Source organism: Vigna umbellata, chromosome 3, assembly GCF_029865625.1.
Source record: "Vigna umbellata cultivar VRB3 chromosome 3, Vumbellata_1.0, whole genome shotgun sequence".
Lineage (NCBI taxonomy): Eukaryota > Viridiplantae > Streptophyta > Magnoliopsida > Fabales > Fabaceae > Vigna > Vigna umbellata.
In genome coordinates this window covers 17,588,144-17,603,023 of record NC_142167.1, presented here as the reverse complement: position 1 = coordinate 17,603,023, position 14,880 = coordinate 17,588,144, and the positions used below count along the sequence as shown (strand labels likewise).

The window sequence follows — 14,880 nt, the reverse complement described above, 5'->3', positions numbered from 1 at the left end:
ATTGTAAACCTTGCATCGACTACATTTTATTCCTCTCACAAGGCATTTCCAGTTCCTTTAATTCAAAGGCTCGCCGCTACAAGAATCCATTTTTTCAACATTTCACTTCCATCAAGTTATATACAAGTCTCATTCACACACCAACTCAAACTTCAATGTGCACTTTATTAATTTTCAAATATAAAAGGGATCGAAGATTTTTTTCTTTTTTATAGAGAAATACTTAAATCTTGAGATATTATTTTAAATAACCATTGTTTACACTTTCATTGTCAGATGGGTAACATAATTAATTATGCAAATATACATGTTTTATTATGTCTTCTTGACGAGCAAAAAATATATTTTTAAACATAAAAGCATATATATATATATATATATATATATATATATATATATATATATATATATATATATATATATATATATATATATATATATATATATATACAATCATGAAATAATGTTTTCTATTTGTTTAGATGTTTGTAACATCCCAATAAATAGTAATTACCATTAATCAGAACTAATCACATTTACAGAAAATACAGTGCAGTCTTAATATTTACAACAGCTGCTAAACAAAAAAAAAATTAAACTGAACGTACTACAATTACAGCGTTCAGAATCTATCAAAAAAAAAAATACAAAATCAATTCTGGATGAAACAGTTATGCAAAACTATATACAGAACTTCCAAAATTCAGTACAGAAAATCTAACAGCCACTACGGAACGAGCCCCTACTGCTCAGCTTTAACTTCAACTTCTACCAAGTTGGCATCCTCCAAATTTTCTTCTTCCAGCATTGTTTCCAGGGGTGCCTCACCATCTGCTCACATCCACAACGGATGATCATTGCATTGACAAGACGGACATACAGAAACAGTAGACAACACAAGGAAATTGCAAGGGTAAGCTTAGGTAATTTAATTTATACAATCAACATATTTTAACATAGTAAATCAATCATGCATTTCATACAACATTAGATATATTTTCTCGCATACAGTAACTTATCCAAATTCTCATAATTAAAGACTGTCCGGACTGTATGATCCATGTAACCGCAGGCGTTCCTGCACCCGGGTGGTGTAGTAACTGGGATGCACTCAACAGCTGCCACCCGAGGTTAACCCTTATCAGCCCAAAGTACTCAGTAGGACTAGTGCCTCCTGCCATTCCCACGCATGACCTGCTCTCCTCTACATGAGGATGAGCACTCACGGAATATCAGGATGAACAGCCATCAGCGATTTTACCATGGTCATACTACATTACTTATCATATTCACATCATGGAGACGTCCCTCCTTGGAACGCTCATTCACAATCCATTCCAATCAAATTCATTCAAAACATCATTCGCACATTATTAACCATTCCTCTTATTCAGATTTTCATTCTGTGTTCCACTCTCTTAATTTAAACAAAAGCTTATCCTTTAATAGATCAAGATGAATGTATTTCAGTACACTGCAATCTCGTTTCTGAACAAAAGAAACGAACCCTTATCCATTCACAGACGTTAAGACAAATGAGTAATTTAATTGAGATTGAGTCTAAAAGATCCGAATAATACTTAGGAAAATTCTAATTATAAAGACTTGAGGTTAAATGAAAAGGACCATCACAGTTTAAATGAATTCAAATAAATAATCAGAGCATTAATAAATTCGGAAACGAATACTGCCAGTCAAAGACCGAACGTTAATTAATAAATTGAACGAACGCTGTGAAGTTCGCTCACGAAGCAATGATAAGGACGAGCGTTCAGTAGAAACCGAACCCTTCTTAGGACGAACGCTAGGTCAATGACCGAGCACCAAATAGAACGAACGCGCATTTGAACGAACGTTCGGTATCAGACCGAACGCTAACTAGGACGAACGCTCTATCTAAGATCGAGAGTTCATTTGGACGAACGCTTAGTATAATACTAGGCGTTGCTTATGACGAACGCTGGTAAACAAAACCGAGCGTCCTAACTATACTTCAATTTATTTTCAATCGTGGGACAAGCTAGGCTAAGCCGAACGCTCACACCTAACTCTTGACACCAATAACGCTCGTTCCTAATCAGAGTCCTTTCCAAATGAAATAACCCTTATTCTAAGTGATTTTCCAGGGAAACCGAACGGTATAAGACCGTTCGATAACGAGCGTACATGATCAATCAGAGAAGATAAAAATTTCCAGACTTTTCAAACACGATAATTTCACAGATTTCATATGATTTGAACTTTAAAAATTTCATCTTCACCATAAATCTCATACATTACAAAATTCATATTATAATCTCATCAATACAGAATTTTTCCAGTTCAAACATATCATCATCAACATACAGTTCAAATCATTTTCATTCCAAATCATACAGAAAATCAATCACATTACAACTCATACATCTTATTCTCTGCATAAGTTCAAACAACATTCATAACATACATCCATTGCAACTCTGCTCATTCATGCACACTCAAAATTCATATGTTTCATACATTTCAGACATCCAGCACACTTCATTACTGTCATACAAATCAAACAGGTATTAAATTAAATTACTAAAGCTTACCCTTGCCTGGTCTAGCAGTGCACTTCCAAATGCTTAGAGTTTCTCTCGTGCTCTCACGGCTTTCTATCCAGAAATTCACCCCACGATTTCCACTAAATCTAAGATACCAAAATCACATACAGTTCAGACCTATAATTCATTCATGCAACCAGAATTTGGTTTGCAGAAACAGAAGAAGAGAACGTTAAGGGAAGAGAACTTACCAGCCACAGAATTCTAACTTGTTCGGTTCTAATGAAAGCTTACAACACCGAGAATTATTCTACGGTTTCTGAAATGGAAGCAGAGATGTTGGTAGTGAGTGATCTTAGAGAGAAGATGAAAGAGTTTAGAGAGAAGGCAGAGATGAAGAAAGGCTAGAGTTTCGTGAGGAAGAAGGTGATTGCATGCAGAGAATGGGAAGAGTTTTTCTGAAAATTCACTTCCTTCCTACACAGAAACGAACTCCCATCCTCCACACGCCACTTGTCTTCCACTAACATTCTCAAAGTGCTCTAACCGTGACACTTGGCAAACGCATGCAGTGGGAGTGTGAGTGGGTTTTGACATGGCAAGGTGCATTAATGGTGTGATCAGAGGATGGATTTAGTGTGTATTAATTTATCAGGTTCTCACAATGTTCGTTTACCCTATTTTCCGAAATTAATGGTTTACTTATATTTTCAAATGACATAATTTTTTATAAATGAACTGAAAATCTTAATTTCATTTTTTAAGAAAATAATATAATATGTTTAAGCACAAAGTCTCCCAAATTATTAAGTAAAACTACTTTTTAGAACTAGTTTTGCATGGCTTGAAAGTGAGTATAAAGTTCAAAGCTAAAGTTTGACAACATTGATTAGTAGAAGAGATTATTCTTCAATACTTTAATGCTGTTTTTTAACATTAAAAAAAACACTTTACAATATGCGTTTGGACTTACGCCACGATGATCGAATTCAATTGTGTGACAATCGAAAAAAAGATACTCAGGTTATAATAGTACTGCTTTTTTTATATATTAAAAACGAGAGTTTGTAATGTTTGTATAATAACGAGAGTTTGAAAGTTGAATTTAAAAATATTCGCGACAATCAACCTAACGATAATTCAAGTCTTAGTATATTCAAAAGGTATAAATGCTGTATCAAATGATTTTATATTATATATATATACATATATATATATATATATATATATATATATATATATATGATCTATATAGAAAAGTTTGCTGTATGTCTGTCATCATGTCCATTTTTCTCTCTAGGTTGTGTAGTGTTAAAAGGAAAAGTTGTCATAGACTAAATTTATTTATTTTTAAATGAAAGTGAATATATTTATTAAATTGTAATACAGGTATTAAAATATACTTTATAATATAAATTTTAAAAATGTACTTTTTGGTGTTAACTTCAACATTACAATTAATTTAGGAATTTATTGCACGTATCAGATAGCTTAAAACGTTGACAAATTTTCATAACAGTTGACTATATTTTTTAAATGACTGGTACAGATATATGATTTTCACGGTATAAAATAATGAAAAAGATATCAGTCTAAGAATAAAATTTATTATAAATAATAAATAGATAGTTCAAGTGAGTATTTGTGAATAATAAATAGATAATGAATAATTTAATACATTGTATAAATGGATTGCATGTGAATATAAATTATCAGTATTCTTATGTATACATTATCAGTAAAAAAAATTAAAACTAAAATTTATTTTATTTTTTATTAGATTAAATTTAATTAATATTAACATTTAATTACATTTTATAGGGTTAAATATATTTTTAGTTCCTAAACTATCAAGCGAATTTGTTTTTAGTCAATCTTTCAAGTTAAACTACATTTTGGTCTTTCTTCTTAAAGAAATCTTAATTTTTCGTCTTCCAAAACCAACGACGTTAAAAAGAAGCTGAGGTGGTTAACGTCTGGCCACGTGTAATGACATCTTTCCTTCCTAACTTTTGCCACGTTGGTAAGTGGTCGAACGGTTAAGAGAAGAGGGTGAAGGGACCAAACAGTTTCTTAAGTGTTGAACCGTTCGGCCCCCTCACCCCCTTCCCTTAACCGTTCGGCCTCTTGTATCCCTTTCCCTTAATCGTTCGGTTCCTTCACCCATATTCTCTTAATCGTTCGGTCCCTTCATCCCCATTCCCTTAACCGTTAAGCCCCTTACCAACGTGACAAAAGTTAGGAAGGAAAAATGTCATCACACGTGGCCAACCGTTAGCCACCTCAGCTTCTTTTTAAAATAGTTGGTTTTAGAGGACGAAAAATTAAGATTTCTTTAAGGAGAATGACCAAAATGTACTTTACTTTGAAAGAGAAACTAAAAACAAATTCGCTTCCTACTTTAAGGAATGAAAACATATTTAATCCCATTTTATATTTTTTTAAATTTATTTAGATTTTATTTTAAAAATTTATAATATATATTTTTAAAATATATGTGAGTATTCATGGATGTTCATAATTTTTTAAAAACTAACCTTTATTTCTTAAACTTGTATTCGATAAGTAATACAATGGGTAACAAATTAGATTTTCTAGGTCAAATAGTGAAAAAACAATTTAAATTCATGGCGAGGGATGAAAAAAAATGGTTAAATCTGACAAACTACTCACGAATCAAGTAAAACTATCCTGACTTCATTAGAAAAAATTGAACTTTGCATAATAACATTTCATATTAACACATCCCAGTTTTATAGCCAAATCTAATACAATTCCGCCAATATTTGAAAAGTGTCTAATTCCTATAAAAATAAAAAATTTCATTTCATTTGCATGTGATATTAAATTTTGTAATGATAAAAAAATAAAAAATATATGGATTAACGTGATAACTTGACAACTTGTAAAAGTCAATTCGTTTTGAATTGGAAAAACAACCCAGCCTTACCTTTCTTTGAAAAGCAATATGGAATGGACATGTTTTTCTACCCTAGTGGTTGCCATGCCTATGCAACACCTAATTTACAATGAACACAAGCCACTAAAAATTTGTGTTTGCATGGATATAAAAGCCATTGGTAGTAACTTCAAAAGCATTTTCAATTCATAAATCTTTAGTTAAACAACAACCAAGATGATTCCTGAGTCTCTCTTGTTAGTTGTGAGTTTCTTCCTCTGTGCTTGCCTTTTCAAAAGCTTGTTTGAGAGAAGGAAAAAGCCCAAAACCCACTTGAAGCCCCCTCCAAGCCCACCAGCTCTACCGATAATCGGTCACCTCCATCTGCTTAAACCCCTCATCCACCACGCGTTCCAAGAACTTTCTCTCCGATATGGGCCTCTTATATACCTTCGAATAGGTTCTGAGAAGTTCATAGTTGCAAACACCCCTTCACTCGCCAAAGAATTTCTCAAGACCAATGAGCTCACATACTCTTCTCGCAAAATGAACATGGCCATCAACATGGTTACCTACCACAACGCTACGTTCGCGTTTGCCCCTTACGACACTTACTGGAAGTTCATGAAAAAGCTCAGCACCACTGAGCTCTTGGGAAACAGAATCCTTCAGCAGTTCCTACCGATTCGGACAAGGCTCGTTCACGAATTTGTCCAAACTCTTTTCCAGAAATCGAAGGCCAAAGAAAGCGTGAACCTCACCGAGTCACTCATAAGGCTTTCCAACAACGTGATATCGCAGATGATGCTCAGCATCACGAGCTCCGGAACAGACAGCCAGGCAGAGCAGGCACGTGCGTTGGTTCGTGAAGTGACGCAGATTTTCGGGGAGTTTAACGTTTCGGATTTCATAGGTTTCTGCAGGAACTTGGATTTGCAAGGTTTCAGGAAGAGGGCATTGGATATACATAAGAGGTACGATTCTCTGCTAGAGAAGATCATCTGTGATCGTGAAGAACTGCGAAGGGAATCGAAGGTTGAGAGTTTTGAAGATGGAGAAGAGAAAGTGAAAGACTTTCTCGATATTTTGCTGGATATTGTTGAACAGAAAGACTTGGAGGTTGAGTTAACTCGGAACCATGTCAAATCGTTGATCTTGGTACGTATTATGGTTCTTTCGTACATACATTACCGTTTGAGTATATTAAAATATTAAAAAATAAGCATATGATAACTTTGATCTTGAAATGTAAATCTATTTTGTTTTATATGTTTTGAAACTAAATAAATAATATATGTTAAAATATTAATATTATATCAAAATATCAAAATTATGATTAAAATGTTAATATATATAATGAGTTTTGAAGTGATGGTATTCTTTTAAGAAGTATTAACATATTATCTCACCTTCAAAGTCTTCATACTTTAAGGAGAGTGTTCGTGTGAAAGAGGTAATAGGTAAGCCAAATGTTAAAAAATCAAACCTATTTATTATCATAAACACACTCATTAATAGATATTTAGTTTAGTAGAATACTTTTAGCTTTTCAATTATATTACATTTATCTTTAATATATTAAATATTAATATATTGATTTTTAAATATATTAACAAATTTAATATACTATTGAGTATGAGGTTTAAAATCTTAAAAATAAACATATAAATATATTAAATTATTAATATATTGATTTTTAAATAGATTAACAAACTTAATATATCATTGAACGGAGATGATAGACACTCGTAAAAAAATACAATTACTTCACATCTCAATATATATATATATTAGTGAGAGATACGACATTTCTTAAACAAAAGAGTTTTTATTTGACAATTGAATTCACGTCACATCTCAATATATAAATATTTGAGAGATAAGCATTGCTTTAAAAAAATACTTCAATTTGACAACTATAATTCTTTTTATTTTAATATAAATTATTAATATATACTATTGTTATAATATTAATTGTTAGTGAATAGGTTTTGTGTTATATGATATCAAATTTTAATACTTTACTTTTTTTCTTTTACACCCATTTAACAATTATCAATACTATTATTTTAATAACTTTTTACATCATTTAATAAGTTTTGCACTTTATTATATATATTTTTTAAGCATCAGTTTTCAATACATGTAGTTATTATTGAAATCTCAATTTAGAATACTGAATGCAAATATTATTTTATAAATTAATTTTAAAAAATTAAATTATACTTAAAATTCATTTTTTTAATATATATATATATATATATATATATATATATATAAAAGATACTTTATTTATAATAAAAAAATATAAACTAAGTATAAAATAGAAATAAAAAATAATAACTAAATAACTAAAAATAAAAAATAAAAATAAAATAAAGATAATATATTTAACAATTATATTAATGTAATGTGAATTATTTGTTTTATATAATGTCAAATTATATAAATATGGAGTAATTATATCTTTTTAGAGTGTCAACTTATCATATTATATATATTTATAATTAATATTAAAATATAAAATAAATATACTTAAAATATTAATATATTGAGTTTTAAAATGATTGTAATTTCTTAAGCAGTGAAAACTATCATCTATGCTTAAAGTCTTCATACTTTAAAAGACCATGTTCATGAAAGAGGTAATAGGTAAGCAACATTTAAAATGTTAAAAAAATCAAACCTATTTATCATCATCATGACCACACTCAATACTAGGTTTTAGTTTAGCAAAAGTATTTCTAATTTGTCAACTATATTATATTTATCATCAATATAATTAGTTGTTTTATATTAATTATTCTTAAATGATTCATAAAGATGTGATAGATAAAAGTATAATTAGTTGTTTTATATTAATTATTGGGTTAAATATGTTTTTGGTCCCTTAACTTTTAGTAAAAATTGGAATTAGTCCCTCTTCAAAACTTTGGCCTAATTTAGTCTCCAAACTTTAAAAATGTGTGAATTAAGCCCTTTTAACTAAATTTTGTTAGATTTATTTGATGTTTCAAGTGCGTTTCATGATAGCATTTGACTTGTTTGTACCGTTTGACACATTTTTGCTTCAATATTAACTGAAAAATGCGTTTGAAACATCAAATAAAGTTAACAAAATTTGGTTAAAAGGACTAAATTCACAAATTTCTAAAGTTTGAGGACTAAATTAGTCCAAAGTTTTGAAGAGGGACTAATTCCAATTTTCACTGAAAATTAAGGGATAAAAAACATATTTAACCCTTAATTATTCTTAAATGATTCACAAATGTGACAGATAAAGTAGCAAGAAAATATTAAAAAGAAAGTAACAGCGCCTGTTAACAACTTCTTTTAATAACATGTTATAACGTATCATTATTTTATTGGTATATATATTTACAACGAATAATCACAAACTACTAGATTGTAAAAAAATGGTAAAAAATGTGGTTAAAAGAACATTTTTCAAAAAAAAGATATATTCAAAAAGCCGTGTATAGGTTGTTTAAGACACATGTATACAAATAAACTGTTAAGAAATCAAGCTTATTTATTATCACAATTTCAAAAGTGAATAGAAACTTGAAACCTACCACATGAAGAAATAAAATGGAACTTTTCATTTACTAATTATGATTATTATTTTCAGGATTACTTCACAGCAGCTACTGATACAACTGCTATATCAGTAGAGTGGGCAATAGCAGAACTGTTGAACAATCCAAAGGTGCTGCAGAAAGCTCAAGAGGAGGTGGACAGAGTGACTGCAAACAAGAGATTACTGTGTGAAGCAGACAGTGAAAAGCTTCCTTACATCCATGGCATCATAAAAGAAACAATGAGGCTTCATCCACCAATACCAATGATTATGAGAAAGGGAATCAAAGACTGTGTGGTTAATGGAAACATGATTCCAAAGGGTTCAATAGTTTGCATAAACATTTGGGCTATGGGGAGGGATCCAAGCATCTGGGAGAAGCCTTTGGAGTTTAGACCAGAAAGATTTGCAGAAGGTGAAGGAAAAGATTTTGATCTGAAAGGGCACCATTTTGAGTTGTTGCCATTTGGCAGTGGAAGAAGAGGGTGTCCTGGTATGCCTTTGGCCATGCGTGAATTGCCTACAATCATTGGAACACTGGTGCAGTGTTTTGAGTGGAAGATGTTTGGTTCTGAAGGTGAAATCTTGGAGCATGGAAGAGGCAAAATCAACATGGATGAACGACCAGGCTTGACTGCTCCAAGGGCCAATGATCTTATATGCATCCCTGTTCCACGATTAGATCCTACTCCTTTTCTTCAACTTTAGTTAATTATCCATGGAAATTATGACACCCAAGTATTATATATATATATATATATATATATATATATATATATATGCATGACATGACAGTTTGTATTCTTCTTTCTGCGTCTGATACTGTAGTGTGTATGTATTTTGGAGTGTAATTTACGTGAGATTATTATGTTCATGAGCATGCAATAATATGTAATATTTTCATACAATAAAGACGAAAATGAATATACAACCATGCTTTATCTTCTTTTAAAAGTTTATATTATTGAATTCTTTTTAAATATATTTGTAGTGTATTTAGATTTAGTGTTGCGTGAAATTGAATGTGTTCTTTTTTAGAATTTTAATATATTTTTTATTATTAAATTTTAAGAATAAATAAATATGATCTTTGTAGTTTAGTTATGTTAAATTTTTATGGTGACCTAGTTTAAACTGTAATTTAATATATATTTAACTTAAATTTTAATTTAAAATACTGTTTAATACGTAAAAAAATTAATTTAATTAAATTAAAAAACCATGCTAATTTGTTTTTAAACTTGAAAGACCAAAATATAGAAACTAATTATAGTTTCGTAGGTTTAGACATTACATTACAAACGCATTTAAACTTTTTTAGAAAAAGAAAATTATATTAATAATATATTGAGATATTGTTTTGAATTTAAAACTTTAAAATTATAAATATATAGATATTTTTATTTATATATTCTTCATTTAACTTTTAATGCATCTTAAATTTTTATCTATATTTTGACTTTAAATTCATGGCCTTTGTTTTGGCTTTAAACTCCTGTAGTATGTTTCGGCTTTAATTGCGAATTCCACATCATGCCTATCAACAATGCTTGTTTCCGTGTAGCTATTAAATTTGAACTTCTAACACAACTCAAATTTGAAAAAAAAAAGTTTTAGTTAATGTGTTCGTTGGAAGTTTTTAATTACGATGGGACATGTAACAAACTTTAAAACTTGTCAAATGAAAAAATTAAAAAACTAAAAACTTTTATACTTTGACAATATTTTTACACATTATTTTTTTTATTAATTCATTATTTAATATAGAAATAACACACATATTATAAAAAAAAATCTGTGTTAATATATTATTATCAAATAAAAAATGTGCATGAGCCCAGCAACCAAAATCTAGTAAATTGACATATTCACACACATCAGAAAATCATTTTTATTATTTTCTTTATTTAATAATTTAATTTATATTTGAATTAAATAATTTAATTCAATATTGGTTACTATACAAAATTGTTAAATAAATATAATAATTTACGAAAGTTATATTCAAATGTATCTCATTAAATAGTTCATTTAAATTAGGATTCGGTTGACTTAAAAAGAAAAAAAGCAAAATACTTTTAAAGTTAAAATCGGTAGCAAATGGTTATTTATTACTTACAATGCAATTGCATATTTCTTATTTGGGTCATTATAGTTTCATGCTCCCATTTTTCTTTCATTATTATTTTATTATAATATGTTATTTATTTTTATTTTTACTTTTATTATTTTAGTATAATATTTTATTACAAAAAGTAACAAAATATAGATATAGAAATATGGTGTCAGGGAATAGTTTTCCATGCTACAGTGAACTGGTACAATTTTTTTTTTCCAATTTACTAAAAGTAAATTTTTGAAAAATTATATAAATAGGTGAATATCATATCTTAAATAAAGAAGTCTTTTCACACACCATTTTAGAAAAGAAAAGTCACGTTTTAAAAATACGATTTTTTTTTAATTTGTGCTTTATAAAGAAGACTTCCTTTTAATAACTTGTTTGTTTTAATTTCTTTATGGTTTTATACAAGTTTTATAAATAGAATACGAGTTCTCCTTGATTTTTATTTTTTTTTAATTTTAATGTTTTTCTTTAACTCTTACATAAATAATTTTTTATTTTAAAATATTTTTTAGTTGATTAATAGTTTTTTAAAATTTTTATGTTAACATTTTTATTTTGAAATGCTTTTTAAGAACTTGATTAATAAATTAAAATTAGAAGTTTCTATTTTATTTACTTTTAATTTTTTTTTAAATTTTTATATAAATGTTTTTAATGCAATTTTGTTTTGAATAATTTGATTACTAAAAGTTATATGCTATTCTTATTTATTAATGTTTTAAAATTTATATATAGAGAGAATATTTAAAAAATTGATAATATTTTAAAAAATTTTAATTAAAATTTATTAATCATATAATTAAAAATGTTTTAAAATAAAATGTATATTTATCTAAAATAAAAAGTTATAAAAGAAAGAAACTCTTAAGTGTAATCACTACAAAAAAAATATGATATTATCAAAAGTTAAAAACTGTTAATGATCACACAAATTTGTTGTCACCCATTGTTGTCCTCATCCTTCATTGCTGTTACATTTGTCATGTCTGTTGTCACTATGTTAGTTGTCATCATCGTGATGTCTGTCACATTTACCTTCTTCTCTTCCTTTTCCTTCTATTAGGAAATATATATTTTTTTGTTGATCTTCAATATCATATTCAAAGCTGCAAACAAGGTGACTCTTCTGTTTTTGAATATTATACTTGCTTGAAGATCTTATAGAAAGAAATCAAAATGTATCATTGTGTTCGTTCTTGCACCTGTTCTCCTTCTTGTCCTTGTGATCTTCTTATTCAACTTTAAAAGTATGTAAAAATTATTGTATCATTTGCTTTCTTCGTGGTTTGACTCATTGTTACTCTTGAGTTTGCTTTCAGATTATGATAATGTCTTCTTTTATAAAGAGTTTTTCTATGATAATGCAACATGAATAAGAGTTTCTTAGTGTGTCTTTCATTCCTTCATCACAAGATTTTATTATGTTTATTGCTTTTCTGTTCCCCAACAATAAATATTGTGAGAACACTTATTATTGTTTATAGAAAATCTAATTGCATTCAAAATTCGAATTTTGTTCGTTAAGTTAGCTTAGCTAATTTAAAACCAGATACTACATCACAACATTCTTCTCCATGAGATAGTTTTAATCAAAATCAATTTTATTTCTCAAAAACACAATAATTTTTTTTTATTGTGAACTTCATTAAAAATATTATAAGTAAAAAATAAACAAATATAATGTATTTAAAATATGATTTTTATTTAAATGTAGAAGACTTAATTTATCTATTATGTAATTATTTTAAAATTTTATCTATTTCAATAAATTTTTGAAAATTACACCAATGTAATAAAAGAAAAATCTAATGAGATCAAGTCTATTGTTAGAAAAATGTCTATATATAAATTGGTGGATTTAAATTGGTATCACCAAGCTATTACGATTTAGGTGTTTTCTTTAGAGGCAAGTATGGTTTCTTTTAGGATATAAACACGAAGGGTGTTGCTCCCTTCCTCAGCACCGCTTCTTTCTCCACCTCCCCAACCTTCTACAAAAAAAATTTAATTATAAAAATAACTTTTTTTACTTTTAAACTTATTTAAGTACTTTAAATTCAAACCTATCTTTCTATTCATTTTTATTTTTTATTCAGCCCCACCTTCCAACTCTCATTCTCTCTTTTTTCATATTCTCACCCCCCAAACTCCACCACGTCCGTTTGTTTTAATTACAAAATTATTAATATAATAAAATTATATATTTCATATAATTAAAGTAATAAATAATTTTTTATATAATTATAAAATTGTTAAAGAATACAAAAACCATATATAAAAAGTATATATTATACAAAAACATTCAAACAAAAAACTAATTATATATAACTACAAAATACAAAAAAAATATAAATATAAACTAATAACAATAAAGATCTTCAAAAATACATTATTAAAATACATAAAAATATATTAAAAAATAATACATCAAAACATATAAATTACATTATTAAAATATCTCCAAAATTAATATAAAAAAATAAACTAATAAAAATAAACTGGAAAATAAACATGTAACTTTAAACGGATGTGAGCATCTGAACGGATGTCAACATTCGTTTAAGACAAAAGACATTCGTTTTCCCTTAAACGGATGTTGACATCCGCTGAAGGATGCTCACATCCGTTTAAAGATTATACGTTTATTTTTTTAGGTTTTATTACGCACTTTCACCACGAATCCTTCAAGAACCACCACTCCACCATCACTTGCAATTTCTCACTAAGCACACCAGCTAATGAAAGTCCACCACACTCTGAGACCACAATTCTATCACAATTAAAGAATGAGAGGAAGAAGTGGAACATGAAAAAGAGGAAGAAGTGGAATGTGAAAAAGAGGAAGAAGAGCACAATGAAACAATGAGGGGACGAACGATAAAGAAGAAGAAGAGTTGTCGCTGCATACATGTAGAGGATTGAAGTGGGTAGAAGTTAAAAAATATTAACCCTAAAATTTTACTAAGGGTAAAATAGGAATGGAAAAATAAAGAGAGGTAAAACATGAATGGGGTGGTGGTGAAGGGAGAAACACCCAAACAGGAATCACAACATCTTACCCAACCCTATCCATTTCATGTAAATAAGGCCCAATAGTGTAAGATTGTTTACATTACTTTTTAAAATATTTTTTTTGCTGAAATTACTTCAATGTTTCAATAAATGAATTATATGATAGAGTAATTGATGTTTAAGACAAATTGAAAAGAAAGAAATTTATTATTTTTATTGAAACTATATCCATTATTAACGAAGAAATATTAAAAACAAAATTTAATAACAATAAAAAGAGAAAGAATATAACACAATCTTCCAATAAAAATTAACATCAATTTTATCAATTATTTTGTTATTAAAATAATAAATAAATAAGCTAATAAAACAACAAGAGAAAGGTATCCCATATTGTTATACGTGGATGAGAGAGAATCAAGACGAGAGAAAATAAATTAGATAAACGAAAAAATTGGGTTAGGGTTGAGTTTTTCCTGATTTTTTTATTTTTTATTTTAAATTAAAAATAAAAATTATTAAAATACTAAAGGATTTCTTTTTTTATAAACATAGATTTCTTTTATCTTTAAAACTTTGTACACCTTACTAAAATATACAACTAAAAAAAGTTTCAACTTAGCATACTCATTCATATATATATATATATATATATATAAAAAGTTAATAATAAAAATATATAATTATATAAACATAATGCTTACTTCTTCACATTCTTGTTATAAAGTAAATTACA

General features: G+C 28.1%; 1 protein-coding gene across 1 annotated transcript; it reads left to right on the top strand.

The window, feature by feature from the left end:
- The first annotated feature begins 5,580 nt into the window (after positions 1-5,580).
- LOC148201750 (cytochrome P450 93B16-like) lies at positions 5,581-9,963 on the top strand. The gene is made up of 2 exons (XM_088108730.1): positions 5,581-6,582; positions 9,056-9,963. Exons 1-2 carry the CDS (start codon positions 5,662-5,664, stop codon positions 9,710-9,712), a joined length of 1,578 nt encoding a protein of 525 aa, XP_087964856.1. The 5' UTR covers positions 5,581-5,661; the 3' UTR covers positions 9,713-9,963.
- Positions 9,964-14,880: the final 4,917 nt, after the last annotated feature.

Bases quoted from the DNA above. Each gene is read 5' to 3' on its own strand.
- LOC148201750 (XM_088108730.1), top strand. From the start codon at position 5,662: ATGATTCCTGAGTCTCTCTTGTTAGTTGTGAGTTTCTTCCTCTGTGCT. The intron at 6,583-9,055 runs GTACGTATTATG...TATTATTTTCAG, and splicing joins ATGTCAAATCGTTGATCTTG to GATTACTTCACAGCAGCTAC.